The 17,077-nt window shown below is 40.0% G+C and overlaps 1 protein-coding gene across 1 annotated transcript in view; it reads right to left on the bottom strand.

Annotated features, from left to right (window-relative positions):
* Positions 1–5,476: 5,476 nt before the first annotated feature.
* Positions 5,477–17,077, bottom strand: part of LOC139543734 (BDNF/NT-3 growth factors receptor-like) — a 32,159-nt gene continuing 20,558 nt past the window's right edge. Inside the window, exon 18 of the mRNA XM_071350098.1 lies at positions 5,477–16,691. Within this exon, the coding sequence (XP_071206199.1) occupies positions 16,506–16,691 (186 nt within the window). The 3' untranslated portion in view covers positions 5,477–16,505. The remainder of the gene's footprint in view (positions 16,692–17,077) is intronic.

The raw sequence follows: 17,077 nt of genomic DNA, 5'->3' as shown, positions 1-17,077 counted from the left end.
GGGTTTTCCTCAACTTTTTACCTGTCCTTTGCGCCTATCATATTTATTTTGATCCTAACATATACTTTATATACAAAGTACACTAAATGGCCAAAAGTATGTGGACACTTGCTCATCGAACATCTCATTCTAAAATCATGAGAATGAATTTGGAGTTGGTCCCCCTTTGCTTCTTTAACAGCCTCCACTCTTCTAGGAAGGCTTTCTACTAGATGTTGGAACATTGCTGCGGGGACTTGCTTCCATTCAGCCACAAGAGCATTAGGGAGGTCGGGCACTGATGTTGGGCGATTAGGCCTGGCTCTCGCAGTCGGCGTTCCAATTCATCACCAAAGTTGATCCATGGGTTTGAGATCAGGGCTCTGTGCAGGCCAGTCAAGTTCTTCCACTCCTATCTCGACAAACCATTTCTGAATGGACCTCGCTTTGTGCACTGGGAATTTGTCATGTCAGGTCCCGTTCTGTGAGCTTGTGTGGACTACCACTTCGCGGCTGAGCCGTTGTTGCTCCTAGACGTTTCCACTTCACAATAACAGCACTTACAGTTGCCCCGGGCATTTCTAGCAGGGCAGAAATTTGACGAACTGACTTGTTGGAAAGGTGGCATCCTATGACGGTACCATGTTGAAATCACTGAGCTCTTCAGTACGGGCCATACTACTGCCAATGTTTGACTATGGAGATTGCATGGCTGTGTGCTAGATTTTATACACCTGTCAGCAATGTGTGTGGCTGAAATAGTCGAATCCACTAATTTGAAGGGGTGTCCACTTATTTTTGTATATACTGTATACAAGATTGTTTTGGTCTTTATGGGGTATTGTGTGTAGATTGATGAGGAAAACGTTTTTTTTAATCAATTTTAGAATAAGGCTGTAAAATAACAAAATATGGAAAAAGTGAAGAGGTTTGAATACTTTCCGAATGCACTGTAAAAATAAAATGTCAGACTTTGACAAATTAAGTTTAATTGATCAACTGCACCGCCTGCTCATTTTGATAAGTACTGTATCTCCAAGAAACAATGCTTAGTCATCAGCCAGTAGAGTTATTCTTATTTCGCTGTTTTATGTTGATAACCCTTGAATGTCTGAACTATTCAGGACAGTCAAAGATAATAGTTCCACCAAAATCAAAAAAATAATTGGAGAAAGGGGACACCTTTGACGCATACCTCTCAGTACTGCCTTAGATCGCTGCGCCTCCCGAGTGGTGCAGCTGTCTAAGGTACCTCAGTGCTTGAGGCGTCACTACAGATTTGGGTTCAATCCCGGGCTGTGTCGCAGCCGGCCGGGCCCGGGAGACCCATGACGCAACGCACAATTGGCCCAGCGTCGTCTGGGTTAGGGGAGGTTTTGGCCGTCCGGGATGTCCTTGCCCATCGTGCTCTAGCGACTCCAGTGGCGGGCCGGGTGCATGCACGCTGACACAGTCGCCAGTTGTACGGTGTTTCCTCTGGCACATTGGTGCGGCTGGCTTCCGGGTTAAGCGAGCAATGTGTCAAGAAGCAGTGTGTGTTTCGGGGGATGCATGGCTCTCAACCTTGGCCTCTCCCGAGTCTGTACGGGAGTTGCAGCTATGGGACAAGACTGTAACAATTGGATATCACAAAATTGTGGAGAAAAATTGGTAATAATAATTTTCATTGTGGTAGGCATTTTCTTTCTATCCATACATTATTTAAACATTTCCGATAAAGTTTCAAGGAAAACAAAAAATCTGAATATTTTTCTTCAGTTGTGCGAGACCTCACAACTCAAGATATCTTCCTCACAGTCCGATTTGAATTGTTCTGAAATTGTTGGAATAAAGCCCTTTACCTTTTCAATAAACCTATCACAATCCTCGAGATCGAAATTTGAATTCTTCAAAATTACCATAAAAATAAGTTCCATTGCTCTGATATTTCTACAGGATTAGTGTTAAGATTGTCATTTATCTTAAGAGCTGAACAGAACAGTTACATTTCTGATTCCTTTTTTCTAAGGCAAAAAAGTAACTAGTAGTATTTTCACCTTCCATTGGCTCTTGAACTTATAAAGGCACATTTAGCCATGTCAACATGCATTTACAGCAGATGTATTAAGTGTTATGTCTTCTTCTACTGTAAGATTAGCTGTTATAAGCAGATCATTCAGATTTTCCATTATTTTATCTTCTGAGTAAAGTAAAATGAGTAAAATGTTTTGCTATGCTTAATTCTATCAAAATTCAATTTCACATAATTATTTTGTATTTCATATTTGTTACCTGTAATCTTTTGGTTCAACCTTAATGTATAATGAGCATCATCAACAGGGGGAACATATTTGGTGTACGCTAATAAGCTGTAGAAAGAATATATCAATTTATAAGACTTGTTCATAAAATAAAGATTTGTTCATAAGAAGGGCCTGAGATCAAAGTCAATATTCAGACCACTAGGGGTCAATGTTTTTAGATAGGATAACCAGTAAGCCTCCCTTTGTAGGCTTTTCCACATGAACAGGTGATGAGATAGATTACTCCCTTGGTCTTACATGAGATGATACCCCTAACAGGGATTTTTCAACCTGTATGTGGGTGTCTGAAGAAAGATGTTTTTGCACTCTGCGCATGAGCCACATTTGTAGTTCCCATTTGGGATAGGCGTCAAGAGTGTCTTACTATGCTTTATTGCCAATTCTCTGACTTTAAACTTAAAAATGTGTATCTTTGTACATAACCCATTTGCTTTTTCCCAAAGAATCTCCTTAGCAGCTGGTTTAATAGTGTCAATGAATAATTAATTTAGTAATAAATTATTATTCAATTTCCAGTAACCACAAATATTGTTACTCTTTTCTTTAGAACCAACAAGACTAAGGGCTATAATCTTATGATCAGATAAAGGTGCTCAATGGTGTGATATTTCTGAAACTGCAAACGAAAAGTTCTGTTAGCATTGCTCCAAGTGAAGTCTCTCCCATTAGGGTTCAAAAACCATCAAGTGCCTGATACCAACAACTGGTCACAAATAAACGAGGTAGCCTTGAATCTTGATTGTTGTCCTTGGGGGCAAATTATCTCATTAAAGCTCCTCTATGTTTATCATGGAGATTCTTGTGTAAACATAGTCATGGCCTTTGCAGTACCGTCACTCGCCAGACAGCTAAACAATTGCTCTAAAAAAAAGTTAGCTAAAGGCAGTAACTTAGCTATCTAGCTAGTGAACCTGGCTGGCTAGCCAACAGGTGCACAGAGAAAGTTCCTTTTTGGGTCTCAACTAAACAGGCAGATCTTCTTGATTTTGCTTCAAAAGACATATTGTTAAATTCCTTTCGTAATGGAGATAAGTTTGCGGTTCAATAAATCAATGAAAATCAATGTGGTACTCGATAACTGTCCCACAGTTCACATGGATGCTGCTGCCCTCGTCGCCATCTTGCATGGCCCCCGACAGCTGCCATAGCTAGGTTATTTATCATGCAATATGACTACGGCGTACCTGTCTTGACTGTATCAAACCTGGAGAAGCTAGTTTAGCTAGCTAGCTAGGCTAATTGAGGCTGGATGCGCTTTCTTGCCCTACACCGTTACAAATAAATCACATCAGAATATTAAGTAGCAGCATACCTGTTGGCTCTTGGTCATTGTAACCTATCCTTCTCCTTTACCTTTTAATTACGTCATTTTAATTCCATCTTCCATTGATTAGATATAGCCTTATTATTCCCCAACAACAAGCTACACGTGCCACACGCCACTCTCGAAAAGAAAGAGCAGCAGCATACAGTAAATTGTACAATTTCTCTTTATTTTTCTCTCCTGCAGCAGTTTCGTTCGGAACTGTATGGGTCCTTCCGGATAAGTCAGTTAAAATGACACATACCTGAGACCTGTGAAAATCATATAAGATCTGACCCATGACATGATTTAGAATTCTGGATTGGGACCCACTCGGGTCACGGATCGGGTCCAGGTTGATCCGTGAAGACCTCTTCACTTTCACAGTGGTTGTCTGAAGCGTGCTATAGACTAGAGTTCACAGCTGGTGAATGGCAATGCCTCATCGTGATTGGTTATTCCCCATCATTTGCAACACTGTAAATAAGCGTCATGGCGTCGTCACCATCATTCCTTTGCGGTACTGCAAACTGTCGTGATTACCAGCTGACAAACTTGTATGAGTTGATTTTATTCCTAGCTCAGAGTTTGCCTGAAGATCATTATAAAACCTACTCTGAGCTGGGATTCTTTTGTCTTAAAACAGGTTAACAGGATTCCCCGAGAACCTGTTCTGAGATGCCTTGTGGATAGGGGCCTTGGCCTAGGGACCACTTCATCCTTCTCAGCAAGCATTACTGGTATTGGTTTGTCTGTGTATCAGGGTCTTTGCTACAGGCCAGCTGCCATTGACACTTAACTGTGTGTTTATTTTTAGATCCCTAAATTGCCCTTCGGGATGCCTTTCACGACACTGCAAGGGTTGGTTCTATAAAATAGCCACCAGAAGCAATGGCGGGTTTACATGTCAAGTATCTGTCACACCCTGACCTTAGAGATCCTTTTTATGTCTCTATTTTGGTTTGGTCAGGCCGTGAGTTGGGGTGGGCATTCTATGTTTTGTGTTTCTATGATTTTCTATTTCTATGTTTTGGCCGGGTATGGTTCTCAATCAGGGACAGCTGTCTATCATTGTCTCTGATTGGGAACCATACTTAGGTAGCTTTTTTCCCCACCGTCTGCTAAATGACTTAAATGTAAATGTAAATGTAATGTTCTTTGTGGGAAGTTGACTTTGTTTAGGGCACATAGCCTTTGAGCTTCACGGTTTGTTTTCTCGTTTGTTGTTTTGTTGGCGTCATTTTTGAAAATAAATCAAATGTACACTCACCACGCTGCACCTTGGTCCTCCTCCTTCAACGGCCGTGACAGTATCAATCAACATTTTACAGAGATGGACATCCCAACACAGTGTTCAGATACTCTGCCTATCAGATGCAGAACAGAAAGCTGGGTTATGTTCATTAGGTACCAAACCTAATAAAATGGACTGAATATCTGAACTTTTAAGGAATACTCGTTTTCTGTTGCAAAACGTTTTGGTATGGCGTGCCTGAATTAACGCAACCCTGATGGCGGCACTGGAGCAGTAAATCATTGCGAGTTATAAGGTACATGGATCAGATGAGTCCATTATCTCGTGGCTACTGGGGTACAATGACAAATGACCTCTGACAGCAATTCTAGGAGAGATTGGAAGCGCGGTATTGAATTCTGCTGCAGGTCGGTAGCCTACATGCAATAAATCATGTAAATTGATTTGATATTAAAAATCGGCATATACCTGTAGCCGTTATATGATTAGCTAACAATTGAACAGCTGCTCAAGGAGGCCCAAATCTCAGATGTAATTCAATCAGTTTAGGGTTCTATGAATAAGATGTACAGAACATAACGTATGAGATTGGTATTGTAAAGCATAACTCAAAGTGACATTCTGAAAGGAGACAACTTATTGTAAGACATACCACCTTTATTAAATGCACAGTATTACAAGGAGCATTTCCATTAACTGCAGAGAAGCTACTCTTATGATGCACAAAGCATAGAATTGATTGATAGAATCGACTAATACTTAAGCAGTGGGATTGAATCTGTCGGGAGAAAAAACACACATACACACCGCAGCTCAGGGGTATCACACACACGTATACACACACACACAAATGCACGCATACACTCGGACTCTCACGCGACATCATTCAGACAGCAGGTAAAATGTTATCTGCACAGGGATGAAAAAAATCTATTATGCTTTTTCATATTTACAAAATAAATCATTGACACTCCTCCCATCCCAAAATAGATTACATTCAAAAAGGTCCCATCCTTTCTAAATTACATTCAAAATAATATACTATTCATGATGCAAAGTCACAGTTATTCATCTGAAAGAACACCAAAAATAAGCTACAGTCAGAGATAGAGATGAGTGGTTGGATGTTGAAAATATGGTCTCCGTCCCCATTGGGTCACCTGGTTACTGGATTTTGGGTCCTTTGACGTTCCAGGTGACCAAGAGTCTATGGCCTTCTGACAGACAGCATCACTCAGTCATAACCTATATGGTTCTTCCATCCGATAGGAAAGCAGAGCAGGGACATAGGACTCAGAAAATACAGTTTAATGAAATCTCTCCAGTTCCAAAGTAAAAAACATACAATAATAAGTATTATTATATGAAATTATGAACAAGCACAAATACAGTTGTTTTTTTTCACAAATAAATGTGTATTTACATATTGCCAATGGCCCATAACACATATTTCTTTAATGTCACACGTTTTTGATATGGTACCTGTTTATAACAGAATATACTATAGACCATACTATTCATTTAGACAAATATCAGAACTGTACAGAATGGATTGCAGATTATAGGCGAGAGTAATCAAAGCAGACACACATGACTATAATACAGAACGGACTACTTTGCATTCCGAAAATGTTCAGACCGCTTCACTTTTCCACATTTTGTTACGTTACAGCCTTATTCTAATAGATTAAATACATTTTAAAAATCCTCAATGTACACACAAAGCAAAAACAGGTTTTTAGAAATGTTTGCAATTTTTGTTTTGTTTTTAAATAAAAGAAATACCTTATTTACGTAAGTATTCAGAGCCTTTGCTGTGATACTCAAAATTGAGCTCAGGTGCATCCTGTTTGCATTGATTATCCTTGGTTCTACAACTTGATTGGAGTTCACTTGTGGTAAATTCAATTGATTAGATATGATTTCAATAGGCACACATCTGTCTATATGTAGTCCCACAGTTGACAGTGCATGTCAGAGCAAAAAACAAGCCATGAGGTCGAAGGAATTGTCTATAGAGCTCCGAGACAGGATTGTGTTGAGGCACAGATCTGGGGAAGGGTGCCAAAAAATGTCTGCAGCATTGAAGGTCCCCAAGAACACAGTGGCCTCCATTCTTAAATGGAATATGTTTAGAACCACCCAGGCTCTTCCTAGAGCTGGCCACACGGCCAAACTGGGCAATCGGGGGAGAAGGGCCTTGGTCAGGAGGTGACAAATATCCCGATGGTCACTCTGACGGCGCTCCAGAGTTCCTCTGTGGGATGGGAGAACCTTTCAGAAGGACAACCATCTCGGCCACACTCCACCAATCAGGTCTTTATGGTAGAGTGACCAGACGAAAGCCACTCAGTAAAAGGCACATACAGTTGAAGTCGGAAGTTTACATACACTTAGGTTGAAGTCATTAAAACTCGTTTTTCAACCACTCCACACATTTCTTGTTAACAATTATAGTTTTGGCAAGTCGTTTAGGACATCTACTTTGTGCATGATACAAGTAATTTTTCCAACAATTGTTTACAGACAGATTATTTCACTTATAATTCACTTTATCACAATTCCAGTGGGTCAGAAGTTTACATACACTAAGTTGACTGTGCCTTTAAACAGCTTGGAAAATTCCAGAAAATGATGTCATGGCTTTAGAAGCTTCTGATTGGCTAATTTACATTATTTGAGTCAATTGGAGGTGTACATGTGGATGTATTTCAAGGCCTACCTTCAAACTCAGTACCTCTTTGCTTGACATCATGGGAAAACATTTTTTTAAAACAGCCAAAAATGGTAGACCTCCACAAGTCTGGTTCATCCTTGGGAGCAATTTCCAAACGCCTGAAGGTACCACTTTCATCTGTGCAAACAATAGTACGCAAGTATAAACACCATGGTACCATGCAGCCATCATACTGCTCAGGAAGGAGACGCGTTCTGTCTCCTAGAGATGTGCGTACTTTGGTGCGAAAAGTGCAAATCAATCCCAGAACAACAGCAAAGGACCTTATGAAGATGCTGAAGGAAACAGGTACAAAAGTATCTATATCCACAGTAAAACGAGTTCTATATCGACCAAACCTGAAAGGCCGCTCAGCAAGGAAGAAGCCACTGCTCCAAAACAGCCATAAAAAAGCCAGACTACGGTTTGCAACTGCACATGGGGACAAAGATCGTACTTTTTGGAGAAATGTCCTCTGGTCTGATGAAACAAAAATAGAACTGTTTGGCCATAATGACCATAGTTATGTTTGGAGGAAAAAGGATGTCGCTTGCAAGCCGAAGAACACTATCCCAACCGTGAAGCATTGGGGTGGCAGCATCATGTTGTGGGGGTGCTTTGCTGCAGGAGGGCCTGGTGCACTGCACAAAATAGATGGCATCATGAGGGAGGAAAATTATGTGGATATATTGAAGCAACATCTCAAGACATCAGTCAGGAAGTTAAAGCTTGGTCGCAAATGGGTCTTCCAAATGGACAATGACCCCAAGCATACTTCCAAAGTTGTGGCAAAATGGCTTAAGGAAAACAAAGTCAAGGTATTGGAGTGGCCATCACAAAGCCCTGACCTCAGTCCTATATAGAATTTGTGGGCAGAACTGAAAAAGCGTGTGCGAGCAAGGAGGCCTACAGACCTGACTCAGTTACACCAGCTCTGTCCAAAATTCACCCAACTTATTGTGGGAAGCTTGTTGAAGGCTACCCGAAACGTTTGACCCAAGTTAAACAATTGAAAGGCAATGCTACCAAATACTAATTGAGTGTATGTCAACTTCTGACCCACTGGGAATGTGATGAAAGAAATAAAAGCTGAAATAAAATCACTCTACTATTATTCTGACATTTCATATTCTTAAAATAAAGTAGTGATCCTAACTGACCTAAGACAGGGATTTTTTACTGGAATTAAATGTCAGGAATTGTGAAAAACTGAGTTTAAATGTATTTGGCTAAGGTGTATGTAAACTTCTGACTTCAACTGTAACAGCCTGCTTGGAGTTTGCTAAAAGGCACCTAAAGGACTCTCAGACCATGAGAAACAAGATTCTCTGGTCTGATGAAACCAAGATTGATCTCTTTGGCCTGAATGCCAAGCATCACGTCTGGAGGAAACCAGGCACCGCTCATCACCTGGCCAATTCCATCCCTATGGTGAAGCATGGTGCTGACAGCATCATGCTGTGGGGATGTTTTTCAATGGCAGGGACAGGTAGACTAGTCAGGATTGAGGGAAAGATGAACAGAGCAAAGTACAGAGAGATCCTTGATGAAAACCTGCTCCATAGCGCTCAGGACCTCAGACTGGGGCGGAAGTTCACGTTCCAACAGGACAACGACCCTAAGCACACAGCCAAGACAATGCAAGAGTGGCTTCGTGACAAGTCTCTGAATGTCGTTGAGTGGCCCAGCCAGTGCCCGGACTTGAACCCGATTGAACATCTCTGGAGAGACCCGAAAAATGCTGTGCTGTGCAGCGATGCTACCCATCCAGCCTGACAGAGCTTGAGAGGATCTGCAGAGAAGAATGGGAAAACCCCCAAATACACTGCCAAAGGTGCTTCGAAAAAGTACTGAGTAAAGGGTCTGAATACTAATGTAAAATTTCTGTATTTTATACATTTGCAAAAAATATATACATAGACACTAATTTTGCTTTGCTATTTTGGGGTATTGTGTGTCAATTGATGAGGGGGGGGGGGGGGGCAATTGAATCCATTATACAATAAGACTGTAACGTAACAGAATGTGGAAAAAGTCAAGGTGTCTGAATACTTTCTGAATGCACTGTAAATGCTGGAACTGGTCAAGAAAGAACCAACCATTGACAGACCATTATCCCCGAACAAATATGTTAGGATTTTTCAGCGGTATGTTGCAGACAGTCCAACATAGCTGGGGGCAGATTTCTGTTGTGTTCAATAAAGAATGTAATAGTGATAATACAACACTTGAACTGACTGTGGCTCAAAGCATATGAGTTTGGGGTGTGCATTTCTGAAGTGCACTTAACATGATCTGTTGTCTCAGCAAACATTACTGCACTGAATTATCTCCATATCAACAGCCAAAGGTTATAGGAACTGGGGGCTTACGTAGTATTACTGATTAACAGTAGTGTCGAGATCACGTTTATGAGTAAAAGTGACTCCACTAAAGAGAAAATGGAAAGATTGTACATTGATATCACTGCAGAAACAATCTGATTGTACCTTACAAAGAGACAGACACATTGAGCAGAGCACTGTGACATTAATGGTCCTTTTCCATATGGACTCATCATTCTTCCTTGGAGGGAATGCATGATCACCATGAAGATTCAGTCAAAAGCAGGGGAGATATGGTGGTTGACGTTGTTTTGCTAATCATACTTTTTCTTGCAGACACCATTTTTTCCCGCAAGAATTTCTGGGGACCCCCCCCAGATTTTTACAAAAACAAATAACCTTCAATTAATCACATTTTTATCTCTTATCAAAAGGAAAAGAAACCATTAAATAGATTTACTCAATACAAATTTTCAAAGGCGTTTGGAACTGTGTAACTGGAGAGATTCATTTTGACACCCAACAGCAGTCCCCCACCACCACCACTAAATGGTCCCGACACCGACCTGGTATATTTAAGTGATAATGCCTGTGACGCCGGTGTTTAGAGGATATATTGGCATGGGTGCTACGTATTTATCCTCCAAACACGGGCTTCAAGGGAATTATCTATTTTATACAACGGGTTACCAACATATTCAAATAATGATTGACATATTTTCATTCAAAACGTTATTTTGATTAATTTATTCATACCATTTCATCCTTCGACACAAATCTAGGGTTGCTAGAGACGCGACCCAGTCATTCAGTCTTTATGTTCTGTATCTATATATGCGACCCAGTCGTTCGTTCTAAATGTTCCATTGCCATACTGGCTTATAACGTTCTTATCCCTTGCTTGCTAGCTAGTCAACTACGGCTATCTTACAGTCATGTCAAAAAAGTCCAGCCAGAATAACAGCAAAGTAGCTGCATTTGCATAAACTGTTTTCTAATTACATTTTTTTTTAGATACATCTATAACAATGAGCTAATGATGTGCGATTTCACCTGGCATAGAACATGTGCACACTCGTCAGGACACTGTTGTCCAAAGGAGATAGCCAACAACACAGCTACAGTAACACAATCACTTCAAACTGAAGCTGGAAAGACTGCAAATTAGCTGCGTTTCGTTTTACCTTTTTTCAATATACATTTTGTATATATCTATATATATATACACACACACAAATTATGCCAGCTGATTATTGATTTCGACTGGCTGAGAAACGCTGTCTGCCTGTCTGTCTTGTTCTGACTCGTTCATTACTATGCGACAGCAGATCGAATTTGAATATTGAAAAGAATTTGCAAATGTTGGAGAGACAGACAGCAAGGTTTATACAAATATCCGCTGTTGAAAAACGCAATGTTAGTCTAAAAGAAATGTGAGATAACGTCTAGATACTTTTTATAGTGGAGATCAAGTTTATAAATTACCAGGCTGGGCTGTTGAGACAGTGGATTTCGCAGTCAAATGGAACAGGGTAAAATAGGCAGTTTGACTTCATAGATTTAGCCGGTGGCAACTTGTTGAATAGACACCGGCTGGAACGCGGTTTTAACCAATCAGCATTCAGGATTAGACACACCCGTTGTATAATACTATGTACAGTGCCATCAGAAAGTATTCACACCCCTTGATTTTTTCCACATTTTGTTGTGTTACAGCCTGAATTGATAATTGATTATATTTAAATGTTTTGTACCCGGCCTACACACAATACCCCATAATGTCAGAGCGAAATTGTTTGACATTTTTACAAGCCTCGCAAAAGGCAGCTGTTGGTAGATGTGTAAAAAAAGAAAGAAAAAAAAGCAGACATTGAATATCCATGGTGAAGTTATTAATTACACTTTGGATAGTGTATCAATACACCCAGTCACTACAAAGATGCAGGCTTCCTTCCTAACTCAGTTGCCAGAGAGGAAGGAAACCACTCAGGGATTTCATCATGAGACCAATGGTGACATTAAAACAGTTACAGAGTGGCTGTGATAAGAGAAAACTGAGGATGGACCAACAACATTGTAGTTACTCCACAATACTAACCTAATTGACAGAGTGAAAAGGAAGCCTGTACAGAATAAAAATATTACAAAACATGCGTCCTGTTTGCAACAAGGCACTAAAGTAATACAGCAAAAAAAATAGCAAAACAATTAACTTTTTGTCCTGAATACAAAGTCTTATGTTTGAGGCAAATCCAATACAACACATTACTGAGTACCACTTTTCCAGGATAAAAAAGAAATGGAATGGAGCTAAGCACAGGCAAAATCCTAGTGGAAAACCTGGTTCAGTCTGCTTTCCACCAGACACTGGGAGATTAATTCACCGTTCAGCAGGACAATAACCTAAAACACAAGGCCAAATCTACACTGGAGAAGACAGTGAATGTTCCTGAGTGGCCATTCATTCTACTTGAAAATATATGGAAGACCTGAAAATGGTTGTCTAGCATCGATCAACAACCAATATGACAGCGCTTGAAGAATTTTGAAAATAATAAAATGGGCAAATATTGTACAATCCAGGTGTGCAAAGCTAAAAAATAAAATAAAATAAACACGTACCTAGAAAGACTCACAGCTGTAATCGCTGCCAAAGGTGATTTGACTCAGCGGTGTGAATATCATTTTCAATAAATTTGCAAGAATTTCAAAAAACATGTTTTCACTTTGTCATTATGGGCTATTGTGTGTAGATGGGTGAGGGAAAAAAGATTTGATCAATTTTGAATTCAGACTGTAACAACAAACTATGGAATAAGTCAAAGGGTATGAATACTTTCTGAAGGCACTGTCCTAGGTCCTCTTCCCTATCAAATAATCTGATTCAACTCTGCCAGTTATCAAGTCGTCACATCCCTGATAGAAGCTGTTCAGGATGGCTAACAACCACATGGGGAATCCTACTAAATATAATCTTACAACTGTCCCTAGACTTCAGAGACTCACAACTGATCCTAATCATTGCAATAGCCTATATGATATGAAAAAGTTGACACACCTACTCATTCCAGGGGTTTTCTTTATTTTTTAAATAATAGTGAAGACATCAAAACATATGGAATCATGTGGTAACCAAAACTGTTAAACAAAATCAAAATCAATTTTTATATTTGAGATTCTTTAAAGTATCCACCCTTTACTTGATGACAGCTTTGCAGTCTTGGCATTCTCTCAAACAGCTTCATGAGGTAACCTGGAATGCATTTCAATTAACAGGTGTGTCTTGTTAAAAGTTAATTTGTGGAATATCTTTCCTTCTTAATGCGTTTGAGCCAATCAGTTGTGTTCTGACCAAGTCGGGGAGGTATACAGAAGATAGCCCTATTTGGTAAAATACCAAGTCCATATTATGGCAAGAACAGCTCAAATAAGCAAAGAGAAACAACAGTCCATCATTACTTTAAGACATGAAGGTCAGTCAATGAGGAACATTTCAAAGAACTTTTAATGTTTCTTCAAGTGCAGTCACAAAAACCATCAAGCGCTATGATGAAACTGGCTCTCATGAGGACCGCCACAGGAAAGGAAAACCCAGAGTTACCTCTGCTGCAGAGGATGTTCATTAGAGTTACCAGGCTCAGAAATTGCAACCAAAATAAATGCTTCACAGAGTTCCAGTAACAGACACATCAACTGTTCAGAGGAGACTGCGTGAATCAGGCCTTTGTGAGACACATAGTAGGTGAACAGATGATCTTTGCATGTGTGCTTCCCACTGTGAAGCATGGAGGAGGTGTGATGATGTGGGGGTGCTTTGCTGGTGACACTGTCAGTGATTTATTTAGAATTCAAGGCACACTTAACCAGCATGGCTACCACAGCATTCTGCAGCGATACGCCATCCCATCTGGTTTGCACTTAGTGGGACTATCATTTGTTTTTCAACAGGACAATGACCCAACACACCTCCAGGCTGTGTAAGGGCTATTTGATCAAGAAGGAGTGTGCTGGAGTGCTGCATCAGATGACTTGGCCTCCACAATCACCCGACCTCAACCAAATTGAGATGGTTTGGGATGAGTTGGACCGCAGAGTGAAGGAAAAGCATCAAACGAGTGCTCAGCATATGTGGGAACTCCTTCAAAACTGTTGGAAAAGTATTCCAGGTGAAGCTGTTTGAGACAATGCCAAGAGTTTGCAAAGCTGTCATCAAGGCAACGGGTGGCTACTTCGAAGAATCTAAAATATATTTTGATTTGTTTAACACTTGTTTGGTTACTACATGATTCCATTTGTGTTATTTCATAGTTTGTCTTCACAATTTTTCTACAATGTAGAAAATAAAGAAAAACCCTTGAATGAGTAGGTGTGTCAACTTTTTACTGGTACTGTATATCAATAAATATAAGATCAGAATTTCACACCCTGGTTCCAAATGTAAACAAGTCAATTAGTAATTTAAGTGCATAAATCGCTGAATAGGTGCATTTTACCAGTGATCTTTTCTAACTCTAGGGTGAAAACTAAAGCAGTGTCAATGTTGATTCCCCACAAATACAGCTGAAACAAATCAAATATCCTTAAAGGCTAAATCCATCATTTCCTATTAGCTTCAATATACTGAACCATCTTATCAACGTCGACCTCAACAACATCGACAGCATTTATGAAGCTGCCTTCGAAAATGCTAAACAAACAGTGTAGTAGATTTCTGGGCCTCCAATAGATTTATACAGTAGAGGATAAAATGATGCTCTCTCTAAGCCATTGCTGGTGAATGTGCTCTTCACAAATGACAAAACAAAATGACAATGTTATTCTATGCTACAGTATGGTCAACTTTCTTACTACTTGTTGAGGCAACTCAAATTCCTCCCTGTTCCAACTTAATGCTGGGACGGTCCTTATTCACTGTGCTTTAGTTATCCAGTCAAGATTGTGACATGTGTAGTGCATACTAACCACATTCAAAAACACCAAGACCTTCTACATGGAAATGGACAATGTCAGTATCTAGCAAAATAGAATCAGATAGAAAATACCACTGATAATGAACCACAACCTGAAATATTCATTTAAAAAAAGAAAATAATTCTGAAAAATGAATTATAAATATGGCATAGAGAATGCCCATATGTTTTAAAAGGTAAATCCTTATTTTTATAACATTTAAAAGTGTTTTTGTAATATGCACATATGTATATGCACACACTCAGGGGTTTAACGGTGTTGTATAGTAACACTCTTAACGGTGTTGTATAGTAACACTCTTAACGGTGTTGTATAGTAACACTCTTAACAGTGTTGTATAGTAACACTCTTAACGGTGTTGTATAGTAACACTCTTAACGGTGTTGTATAGTAACACTCTTAACAGTGTTGTATAGTAACACTCTTAACGGTGTTGTATAGTAACACTCTTAACGGTGTTGTATAGTAACACTCTTAACGGTGTTGTATAGTAACACTCTTAACGGTGTTGTATAGTAACACTCTTAACGGGGTTTAACGGTGTTGTGTTGTGTGGATGGATGGCTCTTGTTCTCTCTAGACTGAGGCTACCTACATAGACTTTATAACACATGAATAACCATATATGAGCTGTACATAAGCATTTCACGAATGGATGTTTTCTTTCATACTGTGGTATATATGGGTTATTAATGTGATATGAAGTCATTATAAGTCCTAAGAGGTACCCTTCAAGTACCATAATAAATCAACTCCACAGCTCTGGACTGGTTGGCCATGATGACAGAATTCAGTCACCAATCAAAATGTAAAGTGGTAACATGAAAACAACAGAGTCAAAAGCACCTGACATCAATAAGAAAGTTCTCACATCATAAAAATAGTCCATGACACTTATATAAGCGGTAAGCCTTACTTCATTGCAATGGGTTTAAAAAATAATAATATTACTTCGACTTTATATGTCGTTCCACATGAGATGTTCCTCATGTTAGGAGGAACAAGGAAAAGCTCTATCCATGTTGGCACGTGTCCATACATTGTCCATGATCATTTGGACACAGTCATTTTCCCTTTGTTCATCCCCAGCAATTACAGTGTACAAGAAGAGTACAATAATACAGTTAATGATTTGTTTCGCAGACCCAGATTACAATTTAATCAAGATTACCGATCATTTGGTTTCATGGACATGGCCTCAATTATTGTTGGACTATGGTTAAACTTCCTTTAAAAAGTTCACGTCACAGTCCAGCAGTATGTAATTCAAAAGTTAATAGATTAAATCATTTTTAGCTCTTGATGAACTAAATCAGAATTGGGCCTACTCCTGGATTATTTCATCTGGGTTTGAGAAACTGGTCCTAAGAGTATCTTCAAATGGAGAAGGAAAGGAAATGTCAATCAAATTTAAGGCTTTTCTCTATGTGATGAGGAGGCAGAAGCACAGTCAGCACAGTCGGGCACACACGCAAACACATTGGCTCACACATGCACGCACGCACGCACACACACACACACACACACACACACACACACACACACACACACACACACACACACACACACACACACACACACACACACACACACACACACACACACACACACGCAACTCCCCCTCACCCCCACCCATACACCTGCCCAGACTCACTCAGCCCAGTATATCCAGGTAGACAGGCGAGGCCTTGGCCAGACTCTGGAGCAGGCTGTGGATCTCCTTGATGTTCAGTCTCATGTAGGATTCTCTCTGCCAGCATCCCAGCATCAGGTCGTACACCTCCTTTGGACAGGAACGCGGCCGCTGCAGCACGCGCCCCTGGGTGATACACTCGATCACCTGCATAAAGGGTCACCACCACAATTCAATTGAAATTCAGTTCAATTCAACTTCATTTATTCCCTCAGGGGCAATTAAGGAAGCCATTGCTCACATGATAATGGCATCTAAACAAAGTGAGGTTTACCAAGGTGATATGTTTTTTAGACTCAGACATATTAGCCTTGGTTTCATCTAATAGATTTCCAGGAAACGTATATTCATAACGCATAAAAATCTACACAGAGAATAAAACATTAGGAACAACTTCCTAATATTGCGTTGCAATCCCCCCCCCCCCCCTTCTTTAACCCGTCTCCTGCCCTTCATCTACACTGATTGAAGTGGACTTACCACGTGACATCAATAAGGAATCATAGCTTTCACCTGGATTCACCTGGTCACGC

The sequence above is a fragment of the Salvelinus alpinus genome, chromosome 18 (assembly GCF_045679555.1).
Source record: "Salvelinus alpinus chromosome 18, SLU_Salpinus.1, whole genome shotgun sequence".
NCBI lineage: Eukaryota > Metazoa > Chordata > Actinopteri > Salmoniformes > Salmonidae > Salvelinus > Salvelinus alpinus.
This window is presented reverse-complemented; position numbering and strand designations above follow the sequence as displayed.